The 17,125-nt window shown below is 47.6% G+C and overlaps 7 protein-coding genes across 7 annotated transcripts; 4 read left to right on the plus strand and 3 right to left on the minus strand.

Annotated features, from left to right (window-relative positions):
* Positions 1-241: 241 nt before the first annotated feature.
* E1B28_009284 (uncharacterized protein) lies at positions 242-887 on the minus strand (the record flags this gene model as incomplete). The annotated part of the gene is made up of 5 exons (XM_043154165.1): positions 242-299; positions 362-476; positions 534-673; positions 729-805; positions 879-887. The coding sequence occupies 5 exons, from the start codon at positions 885-887 to the stop codon at positions 242-244; spliced, it is 399 nt and encodes a 132-aa protein (XP_043009455.1).
* Positions 888-1,042: 155 nt separating this feature from the next.
* Positions 1,043-4,193, plus strand: E1B28_009285 (uncharacterized protein; the record flags this gene model as incomplete). The annotated part of the gene is made up of 8 exons (XM_043154166.1): positions 1,043-1,181; positions 1,234-1,328; positions 1,397-2,501; positions 2,561-2,753; positions 2,816-3,527; positions 3,587-3,676; positions 3,762-3,785; positions 3,837-4,193. The coding sequence occupies 8 exons, from the start codon at positions 1,043-1,045 to the stop codon at positions 3,891-3,893; spliced, it is 2,415 nt and encodes an 804-aa protein (XP_043009456.1). The 3' UTR covers positions 3,894-4,193.
* E1B28_009286 (uncharacterized protein) lies at positions 4,148-6,176 on the minus strand (the record flags this gene model as incomplete). Its single annotated transcript, XM_043154167.1, has 6 exons — positions 6,074-6,176; positions 5,731-6,022; positions 5,322-5,362; positions 5,103-5,266; positions 4,787-5,038; positions 4,148-4,726 (listed from the first exon to the last, which is right to left on the minus strand). The coding sequence occupies exons 1-6, from the start codon at positions 6,102-6,104 to the stop codon at positions 4,148-4,150; spliced, it is 1,359 nt and encodes a 452-aa protein (XP_043009457.1). The 5' UTR covers positions 6,105-6,176.
* A 1,662-nt stretch (positions 6,177-7,838) lies between these two features.
* COP3 (Alpha-muurolene synthase) lies at positions 7,839-10,208 on the plus strand. The gene is made up of 9 exons (XM_043154168.1): positions 7,839-7,938; positions 8,006-8,224; positions 8,277-8,772; positions 8,874-9,029; positions 9,105-9,268; positions 9,333-9,360; positions 9,423-9,519; positions 9,605-9,837; positions 9,918-10,208. The coding sequence occupies exons 3-9, from the start codon at positions 8,423-8,425 to the stop codon at positions 10,027-10,029; spliced, it is 1,140 nt and encodes a 379-aa protein (XP_043009458.1). The 5' UTR covers positions 7,839-7,938; positions 8,006-8,224; positions 8,277-8,422; the 3' UTR covers positions 10,030-10,208.
* An 814-nt stretch (positions 10,209-11,022) lies between these two features.
* Positions 11,023-11,702, plus strand: E1B28_009288 (uncharacterized protein; the record flags this gene model as incomplete). Its single annotated transcript, XM_043154169.1, has 2 exons — positions 11,023-11,339; positions 11,402-11,702. The coding sequence occupies 2 exons, from the start codon at positions 11,023-11,025 to the stop codon at positions 11,700-11,702; spliced, it is 618 nt and encodes a 205-aa protein (XP_043009459.1).
* Positions 11,703-12,301: 599 nt separating this feature from the next.
* On the plus strand, positions 12,302-15,057 carry E1B28_009289 (putative NRPS-like protein biosynthetic cluster). Its single transcript, XM_043154170.1, has 9 exons — positions 12,302-12,622; positions 12,682-12,850; positions 12,921-13,281; positions 13,351-13,424; positions 13,485-13,654; positions 13,731-13,912; positions 13,980-14,322; positions 14,391-14,715; positions 14,784-15,057. The coding sequence occupies exons 1-9, from the start codon at positions 12,468-12,470 to the stop codon at positions 14,871-14,873; spliced, it is 1,869 nt and encodes a 622-aa protein (XP_043009460.1). The 5' UTR covers positions 12,302-12,467; the 3' UTR covers positions 14,874-15,057.
* Positions 15,058-15,190: 133 nt separating this feature from the next.
* On the minus strand, positions 15,191-16,807 carry E1B28_009290 (uncharacterized protein). The gene is made up of 2 exons (XM_043154171.1): positions 15,801-16,807; positions 15,191-15,741 (listed from the first exon to the last, which is right to left on the minus strand). The coding sequence occupies exons 1-2, from the start codon at positions 16,702-16,704 to the stop codon at positions 15,332-15,334; spliced, it is 1,314 nt and encodes a 437-aa protein (XP_043009461.1). The 5' UTR covers positions 16,705-16,807; the 3' UTR covers positions 15,191-15,331.
* Positions 16,808-17,125: the final 318 nt, after the last annotated feature.

A 17,125-nucleotide genomic window follows, 5' to 3' on the forward strand; every position in this document is an offset into this window, starting at 1 on the left:
GATCCCTCGCTGTACTCCGATCCAGAAGGCTCGATGTGGGTTAATATTACGACAGAATTTTATTTCAATAGAGGAAATCCGCAGAAAACCGGCCTCGGATACTTTAGGAACGAGTTAAAGATCGGATGAGACACTGCCACTTACCAGTGACGTCCCGACTCCCGATGGCCTTTCTGTTTAACATACTATGCATTTGTCTTCACTCTTCAGTATAAGCCTGAGGTCGAGCTGCAGCATCTTCTCATGCAAACTTCAGCGATTTACCTGGACCACTGGCACATTCTGTTTGACACGTTGACCTGCAACAAAATATGAAACGAGGGTGCATTCGCCTGTTGACTCGGATCCTAGCGTAACTGACCGTTTGTCATTCGGCATACTGTCCCCTTGCTGTGCTCCCGCTGATTCTGAAGCGTTCACCCTTCCGAAGAGAATGCGGATGTTCTTAATGAAATGATCGCCTGGAGGCCACAGAGCTAAAAGAAAGCAGACCTCAACTGGATTTCCTGTGCTTCTGACTTTCACGAGCTCACAAAACACTTTCCATCCCCTTCTCAAACAACGAGCCACCAAAAGGAAGAAACGAATCCCGAGTAATGTAACTGTGCGGATTCCAGTTAGACTGAGGACGACATAGTCATAGTACGTCCGCTGTGTACTACTGTAAGCAAGGCTACCGAAATCCGCGATAAGTTTTGACATCCATACGAAAATATCTAACAGCTCACCATAAATCAGCAGGATGGTCGTTTCCTCGCAAATCGCAAATACTAGAACAGGGAAGGAGGACGAAACCAAACTTTGCCTAATAAGTAGAACTAATCTAATCTGATGTCAGATGCATCCAAAAGAGAAAGAGATTAGCCTAATTTGGAGACCTGACACATCAGAGCTTTGCCTTCGACCCGTTGCCAAACGACGACGACGACGACGACGTGTGGCCGGTGGACATCATTTTTCCCAACTCAATCACCTCACTGCCTCCAACGATTCTTGATTTATACCTTCAACTTGACTTTCATCCTTTCCGCCATCTCTCTCCATGAGCTTCGATGAAGGATATACCGACGACTCTGAATTTGATCATGCCACCGTAGTGACGAGCTCCAGTGCCGCTGTTGGGAATCATTTAGACCAATCTGAGGTGTTTGCTGGGTTGAATACCGCTCAAGGTCGAGAAGGTGCGAAACAAACTATCATCGGGATACATCACTCACGTAACTTGCTTCCTAGAACTTGCATATAAACTTCTCTCCTCATTACCTCGATCTCGCCTTGTAACTATTCAAAGGAAACTTGCACCTCTCTTACAGTTTGATATTGTCGGGGTGCGTATACGAAATACGTCTTTGTTTACGGAATTGGGTCTGATGGGATTATGATTGTCTTGTTTTAGGCTCTCCCGGCAGAGATATCGCTGCAGATATTTACCTACTTACCATGCCCGACCCTTTTAGCTTGTGGGGTTGTCAGCCGTCGATGGCACTCCCTAGCTAATGACCAAACTCTATGGAAACGATTGTGTCGTTCTCGAGGATGGACATGGCGCCACCAGCACCGTTTATCCCCCTTGTATGCCATACCACAGCCACAAATACCGGAAGATCACCAAGATTCGGATGACGAAGGCATGGGAGACTCTGATGAAGAGGCAGAAGAGGAAGAAGTGGCTGATTCTCTGGTTCCTACCGGGATCGAAGCCGCTAAAGCAGAGTTGACGCTAATGCACACCGAACTGGATTCGGGGTTTGCGTCGATGTCTTTTGAAGGGGCGCCCTTGTTTAATGCATTTCTGAGGAGGCAGTCGAGTTCTTCAACACTTACGAGGTCATTATCATCGCCTTTTCATACCAATCCCAGCACCCTTCGACACAGTGTAGCCAACGCCCATCATCCGAAAGCGAAAGAAAAGGCTCCGATGACGAAACGTTCCAGAACTACTTCTCAACGTAATTCAGCGCCATCTATTTCTACACATTTATTCAACTCCGGCATGCTTCTCAAGCCCAACTACAAACTATTATACCTCACCCACATCCGAATTCAACGTCGAATGTTCACTTCATCCTACCGTCTTTCGACATTACAAACTCGCGATGGCATCACGAATCCCAATCACACTCTAGACGCTCACCAAAACACTATATACTGCCTCCAACTCTATACGTACTCCACAACAGGCAAACAAGTCCTCTTTACTGGGTCGCGTGACAAAACGATTCGGGAGTGGGACATGGCAACGGGCTGCGTGGAACGCGTGTTTTGTAGAGTGCACACAAGTAGTGTTCTCAGCGTTTGTGCGGCCAACGGGATGTTGGCTAGTGCCGGAAGCGATCGAAGAGTGGTTGTTTGGGATTTGGGTGACAGGGAAACCCAATGCCGTGTGGAAGGCGGGCTGGATATTCCGACTTCCACTGGAATTGTGAAAGTGATAGAGGATCACGAAGATAGTGTTTTATGTGTAAGGTTTGATTGTGAACGGTTAGTTTCGTGCTCGAAAGGTATGATTTATCACACCTTTATATTCTTATCTTTGGGCTGATCTTTTTCTCCTCTCTAGACCGTACGGTGCGAACGTACACATTTCCATCCTTGAAGCCTCAATTTGTATTGAGAGCTCATAGAGCAGCTGTAAACGCTGTAGCTATTTCATCGACATTGATAGTTTCTGGCTCTGGGGATCGGAGTATAAGGTTATGGAATGCGACGACCGGAGCATTATTAAGGACTTTTGAGAATCATCATAGTAGAGGGTCCGTTTACTCGTTTCCTTTCTGAGGATCCGCGGCTTTTCATGTGCTCATTATCCTTCCAGAATTGCTTCGATTGATTTCAAGTCACCATTCGTTATCTCTGGATCGTCAGATAAGCACCTGAGGTTATTGGATATCTCTACCCTACAAGGCTGGTGCACATTTCCCGATGCACACCAACACGGATATCACCACCATCAACCTACACATACCGTCGCGAACGGTACGAATGCAAACCTCGCAAACCTCACCAACAATAGCGACATTCCACTTCCACTTGCAGCTCTTGGATCTCCATCTTCGCGATATAATCACCTACCTTATTGCACTCCACCTTTCTTTACCGATGACGAGGACGATTTACTCCCGTTCACCCTTCCATACTCCTCCATCCACAACCACGCCTTCGTTGCATGTCAGGTATGCGGCAGTACGAGTAACGTTCCTGTTTACGGAGGTACAGGTCATCCTATCCATGATCAGGAGCAGTGTTTACATGGATATACCGACCTTTCTGGGTTCAACGTTTATAATGGAGGACAAGGATACGGTTCAGGATCTACAGGTGGCACAACCTTTCCTACGGTTGGTAGAGGACCGCCATTGATGATGGTCGGTCCTGGCGGTCGCAGGTTTTTGCCCGGATTTGGTGGAATGGGCGGTGGCCCAGGGGCGGCGGCGGCAAACGGATATGCGGCACATTCTGATTTGGTGAGGAGCGTAGCGTTTGGTGGAGATTTTGTGTTCAGTGGGAGTTATGATTTAAGTATTAAGGTACGGATGGGGCGGTTTAACTCATGTTATCGTTTATTGAGCATGCTTCTGCGATACAGGTCTGGGATCGCAAGACAGGTGCGCTTGTGGCGGATTTGACAGGCGGACATACTGGGAGGATATTTTCAATTGGGTTTGACGGTACGAAGGTGAGAGCTCTGTTTTGGTTGGCATCTTTCGGGCTATTACATCTGCTGACTTCGCGTTCTTTTCACGACGTCTTTGTTGATTTAGATAGTTTCATGTGGCGAAGATCAAGTGAGCCTTTGCGATATACCATTTTACCCATTATTAACGACCTCTTCGTAGAAAATATGTATATGGGACTTTTCCCATGGGATCGATACAAGCTTTGTTCAATTATGAAATCCATGCGCTGACGAATAGCTAGCGGCTTATCGATTATCACCTACTCATTCCCCATTTCACGGCTGTTCTTCTATTCCTTTATCCATGCCAGCGATACCAGTGTTCAATTCTTCATTCTTTCTAATATATTCGGATACGACTGTCCTATTTATCTGCACGGTAACGCAAATGCCACTTTTAGTACAAATTTTCAATTATAAGGTGATTTCTTGTAAAAGCGAGTCCTATAGTTACAAAGAGTTCTTTTGAATTCATCGGGAGTAAGGATGGTATCCGTGATGTCCCCGCTGTCCCACTCGTTGAGGGCCGCCACCACTCGGTGGGCCTCCTCTTGGACCTCTAGGAACTTGAGCGCCAGGTTGACCCATCATACCACCTCTGCCCATTGCAGCACCACCAACACCCCCTACCCCAGCACCGCCCACCCCAGCACCACCCATCACAGCACCACCCATTCCCCCACCCATGCCAGTGCCCATGCCCATATTGCCCATCATTCCAGCACCCATCCCGCCATTCCCCATCATTGCCATCTGAGGATTCATACTACTCATCATGTTCACATTTCCATTCGCCATCTGGAACATCCGTGTGTAAAGAGCAGCCAGTGCCTGCGGGTCAAAAGGTGCATTTCCTTGTCCTCCCCCTCCGACGCCTGCAAGATTACCGCCTGTATTACTGAAGCCGCCACCAAAGGCACCTGCCATCCCTGCGCCATTACCCGCGACACGATTGACGTTGTTGTTGTTATAGTTGCCACCACCACCACCACCACCCTCTTGTTCGTTTGCCTCTCGTTGATAACGCGGTTGGGCTAATTTGACATCAATCTAGAAAGAAAAAAGGTCAGGTTGAAATAAAAGGTTATGTTGCAACACCGTGTAACTCACGAGTTTCCCGTCGATGGCCAAGTTTCCAAACCCTAAAAACGGCTTGACATCCGTATCTTCGAATGATACGAACCCAAACCCTTTACTTCTTCCTGTCTGTTGGTCTAACATAACGGTCGATTCAACCACTTTGCCATACTGCGAGAAAAACTCTCTCATTGATTCAGAGTTGATGGTTCCCGGTAAACCGCCGATAAAGAGCTTTGTCGCTTTTTGGTGTTCGTGGCGGGGTATGGCTCGCTTTGGGTCAATCTGAGAGGAGAGGCGTCGGCGTGAGGAACTAGAAATTGAGAGAGAATAATGCTTGAGAACGTACGATTTTCCCATCCACAATGTGTTCGTACTGGGCTACGACTTTGTCGACACTTTCTGAGTCTCGGAAGGTTAGGAAAGCGAAACATCGTGATCTTCCGGCTGGGTCTCGCATGATGGAGCACGCATCCACTACCCCAAACTGGGAGAAATAGTCTCGTAGTCCTTCTGAATTAATGTTCAGTAACTCAACAAAAACAGTCCAGTGATTGGGATTAGATACCATCGGTTGTGTCCCAATTGAGCCCTCCGATGAACATTTTCCTACAATTTGCCCGAATTTACAAGCGCGAGTAAAAGAACGAGACGACGCGATGTGCAGTTGAAGGTTGATAGGTTTGAAAGACACAGTTGGGAAATATCGAAGAGAAGAGAACTGTTATTAGTAACCGTTTTTGTGCTAGGACAGGCAGAATACGACAAAAAGAAGATGATAGAGGGACTCTACTGAGGGTTCGAGCTTTTAACGTAGCCTAGCCTAGTCTAGTGTCATAGACGATGCGAGTACGATGGAGACACGACTGATATACGGCTATGCGATTAAATAAACCTCCGCAGTTGCCTCGTCAATGACTTTAGAAGAGCTCTGGGGGGAACGACAATTCAGTTGCTTTAAAAAAACGAATCCTCACCCGTCTTCTTTCAACTCGGTAGGCCTCGAGCTACTGTTTGGATTGTTCTGGTAGCCACCAACTGTACGTGGAAATCGGCTCTCTGAGGGTTCTTCATAGGTGGGTATATGGTGCGTAGATGTCATTGACACTGGAGTCGTTCCGGGTTCGAGTTTGCTAGGTTCGACTGACTTTACGATAGGTTTCGGAATTTGGGTCGATGCTACCTCAGCTGTTTCTGTTTTCGTAGTTGCTGCGGGTGATTGTGTCTCCTCTACTGGGGATTGTCCAGTTACGTCGGCACCATATAGGTCTAGAGGAATGTCAGTCCATGTCACGCTAAATATAGACGAACCACGCTTACCACCATAGATATCAGCATCGAATTCCGACATGACTCCTTTGTATAGGTTGATAAGTTAACTGGAGTAATAAAGTGGTCGAGTGCAAGACAGTGGAATAAAAACGTCACAAAGGGAAAAAAAACGTCACGCTGCCGCCTTACATAATTACTGAAATTTCTCACGATTACGATGTAAACCACAAAGGGCCATCATGGGTCTGTTCTACGTTTGAGCTACTCGTGTTGTCACCTTCACCTTTCCGCAAGTTTACCTGTGACTGGATACATGTGCTCTGATTCAAACCTCTTGCTTCAATACACGCCTCGGCTCAAATGGAATTCTTTTTCCCGAAAATGACAGGAATCATGAGCAGTCTGCTTGGGGCCAAGACCGGGCACATCTATGTATGTCGCTTCCATGAACACTGTCCGAGATTGGAACGTGCATGTTTTTATTTCAAGATCTGCGGCAGATTCGTTCGCTCCGCTAGTTGCATGGAAATATCTCAGTCGCCACTGACGTTAGGTTGCTCTCCGTCCCTTTCCTCCGGTACCGGGAGGCTGGATTCTCCTGTTAACCCCCATGCTTTTAATATTGATACCTGGTGCTCCAGTGATCTTGCAAGGGTTTCGCTTTGCTCGAGCACATACCTGACCGAAGTTACTCCTGGATCCACTTGAAGCATGCAAACCTGAATACTCCCTGGGCTTAGTTGTGAATCTGGCGTCGACGAGTCATTGGAAAGCCTTCGTAACGTCTTACGTGGTGTCTGGCATGCATACACTTACATTCTTGCAACTTGGGTGAGGGATAGATCCGTTGAATTTGAAGGGCCGGTTGTCTATAACACCACGTCGCTCTTGTAGATATCTTAATGTGGCAGTCTTCCATGGCATTCATCTCGGAACAAGGCTCTTGACTGTTGCAAGGAAGTCCTCAGATCTTGGTACATATCTCAACTCATCATCAGGAGTTCAAATTGCCGAATTTCGCTTGAATTTCGCTCTCGTTGTTACCAGCTCTCGGAAACATAATCGGGGTTGATTATCCCGTTCATGACGCTGTTTATTCTTGCTCTAAGTGTGTGGGCTCCCTGACTCTATTGTTACAACGGAGTAATCCATGAATCTGAAAGAGCACGCTCACCATATCCCTGAATTAGATCAGGCGAGGAATTGTGTCAGGAATTGTGATACATAGTAGGTCACCCTTTCATTATCGCTACAAGTTGATTTAAAGGTGTCGCCCGCGCCACGTACCAATACAGTTTGTGCAGTTGAGCTAGCCTCGTGCTCGTGTGCTCGTCTGGCGCGTGCGGAAATCTGGCGCTTCTTACGCAGGCGCTGAATGACCAAGATTTCACCATCTTAATCGTGAGTCCCGTCTGTTTCCAAGGAATGGAACTTCATTTCACACCTTGTGTTGGTTCTTTTGTTATTCTTTCCTTTCACGCCTCCCAAAAGACAAAAAGACAAAAAATACCCTCCGGGATAAAAACAGCTCAGCGCCGGATAATTCCTGTTTCCTCTCCTGATTCTGATTTCTGTAACTCTAATGCATGCTGGCTGGCCGGAGCAGCTCCTTGCGGCTACACGGTGACCGAGACGGATATTATATGACAGGCTTCACTTACACAACGGAGTCAAAATGGATTTCAATCAGTTGTGCCGATTTCCTCGCTTTCACCTTTCCAATGCAGTATACAGGCGGGCCGCCATGAGGATAGTAAGTGAATTGACCATATAGTACCCGTAATTCAATTCTTATAAGTCATATTGTAACCAGGAGCTGGCAATCCCGGTTGGCTTGCCCAAGTCAGTCAAAATGTCTATCAAACGCGGGCAGGAGACACGCGTCGTAGATTCGTATACTGCCCCATAGGATTGTCGGTTTGGTTCTTTTTGTTCTTTTCGTTTGGATTACTTCATATCTGTTCATTATGCTGCCATCAGGGCTTGTTCATTAACAGGGAGCCACCACAACCATAAGGCTTAGGTCTCCTTTTACCTTTTTCCTTGTCTTACTCCCCAAGAAGCCCTTTTCCCGTTCCACTCCTATCGCAAACGGTTCACGTTCAGAGATTTCGTTTGTACTGGATCTGCCGATTAACGACAAGATCCCCTTGTTCCGTCGTGCACTTACGACCCTGCCATAGAAAACCACCTGGGGAGGTTTGTTCAGATTCGTGGCGTTCATTTACCGATCACTTATTGTTTCTTCAAGTGATTGCCTTCTGCCCTTACCACGACCAGATCTCAGGATTCGACATAAAACGTCGGCACCAAGAGGATAAAAAGCTTATCATATTCTTAACCTACCAGCACACACCCACCCTCTTACTTCTTCCCATCATCGATTGTTCTTATCCCATGGCTATCGATCTCACAACCAACGCACCACCATCGACCAAGGCCAGAAGTATCACTGCTGCTGCGCAGGTCCCATCACCATCCGAATATTCCGACTCCGACGACGGAGAGTTCATGCTCCCTGACCTCGTTTCCCATTGCAATTTCCCCCTCGTGTATCACAGTAACGGCGATGCAGTCGCCGCGGAGTCTGTCAAATGGCTGGACGAAAACTGCCCAATCCTCAACGATAAAAGGAGAGAAGCGCTCTATGGCTTGCAAGCCGGAGAGTTAACTGCATACTGCTACAACACTGCTGCAGACGATAGGCTTCGCGTCGTTTCTGATTTCATGAACTATCTATTCCACCTGTAAGTTTTTTTTAACCACCAGCGGCCCCCCGCCACGTTCTTTGCCTTCGTCCCACGCTCCTGTCGCATTCCCTCGTGCTTACCGCCTTCAATACTTTTAGGGATAACATCAGTGATGGAATGATGACTAGCGATACGGAAGTGCTAGCCGATTCTGTCATGAACGCTCTCTGGTTCCCAGAGTTCTACAAACCGACACTTTCGCTTGACAAAGAGCAACCCGAGGAAGAAATCAATGCCGGAAAGCTTGCTAGAGAGTACGTGTTCTTTTTCTTACTCTTTCTATATCGGTGGCGTCCCGTCCGTCCATTTCTGACAGAGCCCCCACATAGTTTCTGGGGACGTTGCATCCGCGACGCAGGACCTGGCTGTCAAGCGCGGTTCAAGGAAACCCTCGAACTTTTCTTCAGGGCTGTCAACATTCAAGCTGACGCTCGTGATTCGGACATGGTTCCAGACCTCGAGTCGTACATTGACATCCGAAGAGACACTTCCGGTACGTTTGGATTATTCTTCTCCCTTTCAATTCTTCCTTTTCAATACTCAACTGCATCGTGTAGGCTGCAAACCCTGCTGGGCGCTCATCGAGTAAGTGCTTTTCCTACTCCTGGTAGCCTCGAGGTATATATATATAACCCATTCTCTGGCAGATATGCACTTGATATCGATCTCCCTGAGTTTGTCGCCGCAGACCCTGTCATCGTCGCTTTGAATCAATACACGAATGATCTCGTTACCTGGTCAAACGTGAGTTGCATTGGGCTGCCTTTTCCCCTTTTCCTCACCTCTCCGTTTATTTATTGCACCCGCTTACACACTTCCCGTTGTTTAGGACATATTTTCGTACAATGTAGAACAAGCACGAGGCGATAAGCACAACATGGTCGTCATACTGATGCATCACCACGGCCATACCCTTCAAAGTGCGGTGAATGCTGTTGGGACAATGTGTCGAGAGACGATTGACAACTTTACTGAGACGAGGAAGAGTATTCCTTCGTGGAATTCGGAGGTTGATGAGATGGTGGAACGTTATGTCCGAGGTCTACAGGATTGGATTGTTGGGTAAGTCCCCCCGTTCTTCGGTTCTTGCATTTGTGGTGAGGTCGCGTTACTCATTATTCTTTCTTTCTTTCTTTATCAAGGTCCCTTCACTGGAGCTTCCAGACAACTCGTTATTTCGGAACTGAGGGTCAGACCATTAAGCACGGCCGAGTTGTTAAGCTTCTTCCCGTCGGAGAGCACGCCGACTGGTAACATGGTCACGGTGTTGTATTACGCGCCCCCGCACCCCAAGATTAACTTTCGTTTAGTTTGTATCTATATGTTCAACACCCTCCGTTCGACCATCTCTGCGCCCCTCACTATCTTCCCTTTTTTTGCCGGAATTCCTGGCTAGTATATTCTATTCCATCCTTCGATTTCCTACAAGTAGTGACCTGTACTACTGGTTCTTGATTTGATCATATCACACTCTGTATCAGTTAATCCTTAATACAGATTAGACCACTTAAAATAGTACTTGATTTAGATTCGGATTCAATACAAGCTAATTTGTGATGGAAAACCATGAACAGTATACATATAACAAAATTACCCGATTGCCACACTGTAACGCATCTAGTAAGTACTTATCAGCATCAAAATTTCTATTTGCTATCTTTTGTCTAATCATGGTAAGCTACTGTTCCCCAGTACTTCTGCAGATAGTCTTTATAAAGCGTTCAGAAGTCGTCTTTTCTGTCGTCATTTAACTTGAACCCCCTACCCGTGGATTAGCACAGCCATTGTTGGAGGGACCGTCGCGTTCTGGTCTTTTTGAAAAGAAAGGCGCAGCAGAATTTCCAGAGACAGTCAGAATAGGAGGGCCGGGGGACAACCTGAGCCTCTGTGGTTCTTCGGCAATTGCTCGGAACTGGCTCACGTGGTGTCAGTTCCCAGTAAGACTATGACCATCTTTTTCCGTGACCTCGAGCTGGGCTTTCCAGCTTAACTATCACAATCGCACCCATCCCTTTATCACCGATATGAGCTGTAGGCTTAGTTTCATCTGGCTCCATGGGCCTGATCCCATCACTGAATATGAATAGCGTTGCATCCGAAGTGGTGCTCGGTCTAAGCGGAACTAGTCAAACCGGCAATTCGACGACTGAGTGGAGTCTAAAATGATTCGTACAGTATATCCAGCAGAGCACGACCTCACACGACTTCACCATCAACAGTACCCCACCATCATCTTCGAGAATCGAGATGCTCAAGACTACACTACTACCATTAATCCTCTTTCCAATCTATACTCTTTCTATTCCACCTCCTTCAACCATTAGGACGATTGCCCCACCAGACGGGAAAAGCTTGGTGTTGGGCAATGGAACTATCATACCTGTCGGGATAAGTGACATGGGTGATCATAACACGTACTTTGGCCTCCGGCGCATCGTCAACATCACCGTCAACGCTCCCAATGGTACCACGATAGCATCCGTAATCGAGGGCAAGTTAGAAGATTGCAGGCTCTTTCCAGGCGTAAAAGTAACAACCTTGGCAAAGGTGGATCAGGAAGGAACGTACGTTACGATGCTACATCTCGTCTTAATCTCCTACGAGCTTTAATTCCGTTCATTTCTAGCTACACAGCACGCTGGAATATCACATACGCCATCACGACTTCCCCTGAGCAAATCAACACTACTAGTTGCGGTCCAGAACCATTGTCATTCCAGAATTTCACCCTCGAATCGACCTTTAAAGTAACCCTGAGTGGGGCTGCAGCAGAATCAGTGACGGTAGCAGAGGGTACTGCAACGCGTACTCTCAGTAGTCAACCCACTGGATCGGTCAATGGCGGCTTGGCCACCATGCGGGCTTCTCAGTGTGCGGTTGTAATTATTATGATTATGTTCGCTGGGGTTTTGGCCTCAGTATTCTAGGTATAGGAAGACCCTCTAAACCACGTCTTCTCAACAACATGTTGAACCCGCGACCTAGGATATACATAGCAGAATGACTATTACGGTGGGGCCACGATCCCGTTTGCCGCTGATCAAGGTTCCGTAGTCGGTGTAGCTACGAGTTGGGCGTTGTGGTACTTATGTAATAAGATGTTATCATGTTTAATGTACTTACTTCTGTACTGTAATATTACACCCAAGTCGAGCTGAAAATGTTGAGAGCGGACCAAGTCCGAGGGTGGGTCTTTCAGATTTCAATTTGCCACTGAAATTCAAATTCTGTGCCGGAACTCAGTACTCAAGTGCCTTTCGGTTTCGTCAGGTGGTCCGGGCCATGATGAGTGCGGTTGAGACGGGCACCGAACACCCGTACACCACGGACAGCTCCGCTTTCCCTCGATGCCCGGTCCCAATCAGATATTTTGTACTGTTATGGTCTTTTATGGTTCAAATTACCCCAGCTTTGTTTGACGGCCAGGCGCTTTATTCACTCAAATTTGCACCAATCAGAGGACAAAATTCGCACAAATTATCTTAGTTGCGCGAACTCGAGCCAATTCGGCTCTTCCTGCAACTCTCACCAAACCACCTGACGATGCAGCTTCGGTTCCCGGCCACTCAACGTAACCGTTTATATTGCGCTAATACTCACCGAAGATTATATATACACAATCTACCATTTCTGACAAAGAGAAAAGGAACCCCACCACCGATCTTCACCACCATCGACTGAAAAGCAAGAAGATGCATATCAAGTCGCCTTACCCACCCCCACCCGACCTTCCCCCAAACGAACCTCTAAACGTGTTCAATGTCATGTTTAACAGGCCAGACCAGAAGGAATGGACGGATTTTACACTCTACGTCGACTCGACGACTGGGAAGAAACTTAAGTACAGGTATGTATAACGATGATTTACCACTTATGCCTTTCATTCAACTTTCTTTCCGCCCTTAGTGCCTACCGGAAACGTATGGAATATGTAACGACCGCTCTCGGAGCACCTATATCGAAGGGCGGATTAGGTCTCGGAATCGAGGGTGGTACAGATCTAGAGACGCGAGATGACGGTACGCTCGTCAGGCCCGTGAAGGAGATGGTGGGCATCATGAGTGAGAATTCCTCTGTACGCTCCCTCATGTCTGTATCGTTTTTTTTAAACACTAATTGATATTTACCATTAAACAACTTCATAGGACTACTCCGTTCTAGTCAACTCCCTTCTCGCAGGAACGATACCATACGCTCTGATCTCTGCCTACTCAACCCGTTTCGAGTTATTACACGCTCTAAAGCTGACTCACCTAACGCGACTTTTCGTCCAAGCCAAACACCTCCCCTTGGTCGTACCTGCTGCAAAGGAAGTGGGCATACCGATGGATAGGATATATGTGATTGACGGGGGTGATCATGAAATGGTTCAAGGACACACGACGCTATTTGGGTTGATTGAAGGTGTGCATAGGAAGGTGATACCTCCTGTAGGCGTTCGTCCGGCTAAAATGAACACTCTGGCGTATTTGATCTTTTCGAGTGGGACTAGTGGGTTACCGAAAGGTGCGGGGTTCTTTCTTTGTCCAAATTTTTATTTTATTCTTACTGAACGGCATGTTGTTCTGTACTTAGCCGTTATGATCACACATGGAAGCCTTGCGTCTAGTTTACTGCAATTTGCGACTGTACTGCAGTCCAATACAAACGTGAGGCGAAGCTTGGGTTGACGATTCTACCTCCTTGGCTGAAATTGAAAAATTCTGTAGCCACCCCCGGTCTTGCCCACTCCGGAAGGCATCCCGATTGGCCTGGGTTTCTTGCCAATGCACCACGTATACGGTCTGGGCACCTACTGCCAGCGCAACTGGTTCTCCCCAGCTACGTTTATTATGATACCCAGATGGAGCGTTAACGAGGCTTTACGGATCATCAAGAAGTAAGCTTTCTAATTTTGTTCGTCCAGATATTTAGGAAACTTAAAATCGAAACTTATGAACGATCCCTTCCCTCAGATACGGCTTAACCCATCTCAACCTAGTACCGGCAGCCCTACACCAACTCGTCCACCATCCCGATATCACTAAAGACCACTTCAAAACGCTGATCGCTGCCACTTGCGGTGCGGCGTATACGCCTTCAGCGTTGGTGGACCAGTTCCAGAAGTATTTACCGGTTCAGATTGATTTCTTACTTGGTTCGTGTTGCCCCTCCCCCCTTCTTCCTTCCTTCCTTCCTTCCTTCCTGACCTCAATCCCACGCAGGCTATGGGATGTCAGAAGCCACCTACAACGCCAGCGGTCAACCCCCCGATGGTGTCACCTCAAGCACCGGTAAACCCCTCCACAAAACCCACGGAGAAGGGGCTATTGGGGTCTTGAACGCAGGAACGGAGGCACGAATTCTTCGTGAGGATGGGACGGACGCTGATGTGGGGGAGGTTGGAGAGTTTTATGTGAAGGGTGGGAATGTCGTACCTGGGTATTGGGAGAATTCTGAGGCGAATCGGGAGACGTTTGTGAGGTTTGATGATGAGGATGGGAGGTATGGTGGGAGGTGGTTGAGGACTGGGGATAGGATGTGGAGTGATGCGGATGGAGCGTTGTTGTATGTTTCGTTCCCTTTTTTTTTTGAGAGAGAGAGATGTAACTGACATTTGCCACCCCTATTTCCAGCTACGCAGATAGATCGAAAGACACATTGAAAGTATCAGGATCTCAAGTCTCACCTGTCGAAATCGAGAACGTACTTCTCGCACATCCAGAGAAGCTTATAACGGACGTGACGGTTGCTGGAGTGACACCGAACGATTTGGTTGTTAGTACTAGTACGGAAAGTCGGAAAGAGTTGGGAGAGAAGGTTCCGCGTGCGTGGGTTGTGTTGAGTGAAGCTGGGAAACGACTAGGGGAGCAGAATGTGCTTGGGGTGTTGGATAGGTGGCATAGGGAGAGTTTGAGTCGGTATAAGTGGTTGAGAGGGGGGATTGGGATTGTTCAAGAGGTGAGGGCTTTTTTTTTTTGGTTTTTCGTTGTTGGGCGGGTTAACTGATGTGGCTGTAACTGTTGAAGATTCCTAAGAACCCTACTGGGAAGACGTTGCGACGGGTGTTGGTAGACGAGTATGAACGTGATTTGAAGAGTAGAAGAAGCAAGCTGTGAATAATGATTCCTTGGGTAGTACCAGTGGACTGTTCCCCCGTGCATATTGTTCTTCTCCTTCTTTATTCGTGGAGACCACAATGACATACTAGTGAAAAGCCTGCGAGGAGAGTTCAAGGCAGTCCCTAGGGACCCCCGAGAAGCGTAAAAAAAAAGCTTTCTCAACCATAGAAGGGGACGTCCCACTTGAAGCTTGTAGGGATAACATAACAGTGCACTAGACTAGTCGCGTACGGAGGGAATCCGGAGTCGGAGGTCTAGGTGGGAAACGTTTTCGGACGGTGTTCGGAAAATAAAATCTTTCTATTACGGCTAACCGCGCCGACGAACCAAAAATAGGTAAGGAGAAGTCTATTATTTTACAAATGATTATAAATAGGACCCAAATATAAATATATATATATACCGCACGGAAAATCCCTCGACCGTCTAAAAATACTAAAAACACTTCTTCTAATTTACATCCTCGCCTGAATCTGAATCTCAGGAACATACTGGCGGGACGGCTGCGGAGCCGGCATCCTCGTACTCGTGGTCGGCCTGGCAGGCATATCCCTCAACGCCTCTTCAACAAGCCCAAGGACATCACCTGCACATCCAAACGTCAAACTCCAACCAGCTCCTCCATGACCGTACGAATGAACGATACGACTGGGTTTGGTAGGACTGGAGATGTGAGGTCGTAGTTCCCTTTCGACTCGAACGTTTTGTCTGCGGAAGGGACGGAGGCCTTGAGCCATGGGGTAGGTTGGGTCGACACGGGCGTTTTTGAGTCCCGGGATGAACGATTCGCAGCGGGCTTTCATGCGTTTCATAACAGGAGAGTCGAGTGTAAGGTCTAATTTCCATTCATCGGATTCGGCGAAACCTGATTTTGGAATTTTTGAATCAATTGACTGGTTTGAAGAAAGCAAGGGGAATACTGACCACCGAGAAGAAGAATTTTATCGTTTCGGGGAACGATGAACACAATCTCATTAACTCCAGCTGCATCAGCAGAAATCGTAAGAGCACCCGTCACTTTCGGGAAATCCACTCCGTCGTTGATAACACGAATAAGCCCTCCACGGATGGGATAACACGTCTCGTCTCCAGCTGTTTCTATCCCCGCGAGTCCCGTGCAGTTGATGATAACGTCCGCACCAAACCGATAGCGCAATCGGTCTTCTTGTGGAAGGAGATCACCATGGATGGTCTCCGTCACCATTTTCGCGCCTTTGGCCTTGACCAAATCCATAAGCCACGCCATAGCAGCGTCGGTATCAATAACAGGGGCCATAATCCCATAAGCATCAACACCACCATGCGTAGGATCAATATTATGCTCAGTCACAAGTTCAAGCCCTCGCCTAAACCCAACAACCCCACTCGCCATCATCTCTTTCATCTTCCCAGACTGGAACAGATCCCCATCGATATGATGCGGGAAATAAAAATTACTAGGCATCATCCTGATACCAGAGTCTTTTGAAAGCTCAGGGTCGGAGGCGATACCGTTGTATATGTGATAAGCGGTCATGCACCATTTTTTACTGTGGTTGAGGGAGATTTCGTCGGTGTGTTGACCACAGACGGCTGGGGGGTATTCCCAGAGGGCACCGGAGATTTGGGAGGTGAGGCGTTGGGATTGGCCGAAGGAGGCCCATTCTTTGGCGAGGATGGTGACTCTGTAGCCTTTGTCGAGGAGAGACCAGGCTTGGACGAGTCCGAGGACGCCTCCGCCGATGACGAGGATGTGGGCAGAGTGAGGAGTAGCTTTGATGAGGGGTTGGGGGAGGGGAGTGATGTCTCTCCAGAGGGTCAAATCAGGTCTGTAGGTGGTAGAGCTCATGGTTTTTAAGTTGTTGTTGTGGCTGAAAGCGGCTCAGGGAAGTAAGTTGGATTGAGGGGTAGTGAAGAACCCAGGAGGTCAAGTAGCAGTATTTATAGCGAACGAGGTCGGAGATTAGAACTTGAAAGGTTTATTTTTTTTTTCGCTTGATGGTTTGTTTACCTTCCCGTTTCACATTTTCCCGAAAGTCATGGGTGTTGAAGGCAGTACATGTGGAGAAGCGAGTCACAGTATGGCGGTGGTAGTGGTCGCCCGCCCGCCGTCGATATCGGGACTCGGGCGCAACTGAATATTAATAATATCATCCGGTTGTTCCTTGGATGCCAAGAGTACTGTTGTCGCGTGAAAGCGTGGATCACGACATTACCGCGACTTCTTTCGCCCATTTCTATACCAAAAATGGATGTCAAACGGGGTTAAA

This window comes from Marasmius oreades, chromosome 5, assembly GCF_018924745.1.
Source record: "Marasmius oreades isolate 03SP1 chromosome 5, whole genome shotgun sequence".
Lineage (NCBI taxonomy): Eukaryota > Fungi > Basidiomycota > Agaricomycetes > Agaricales > Marasmiaceae > Marasmius > Marasmius oreades.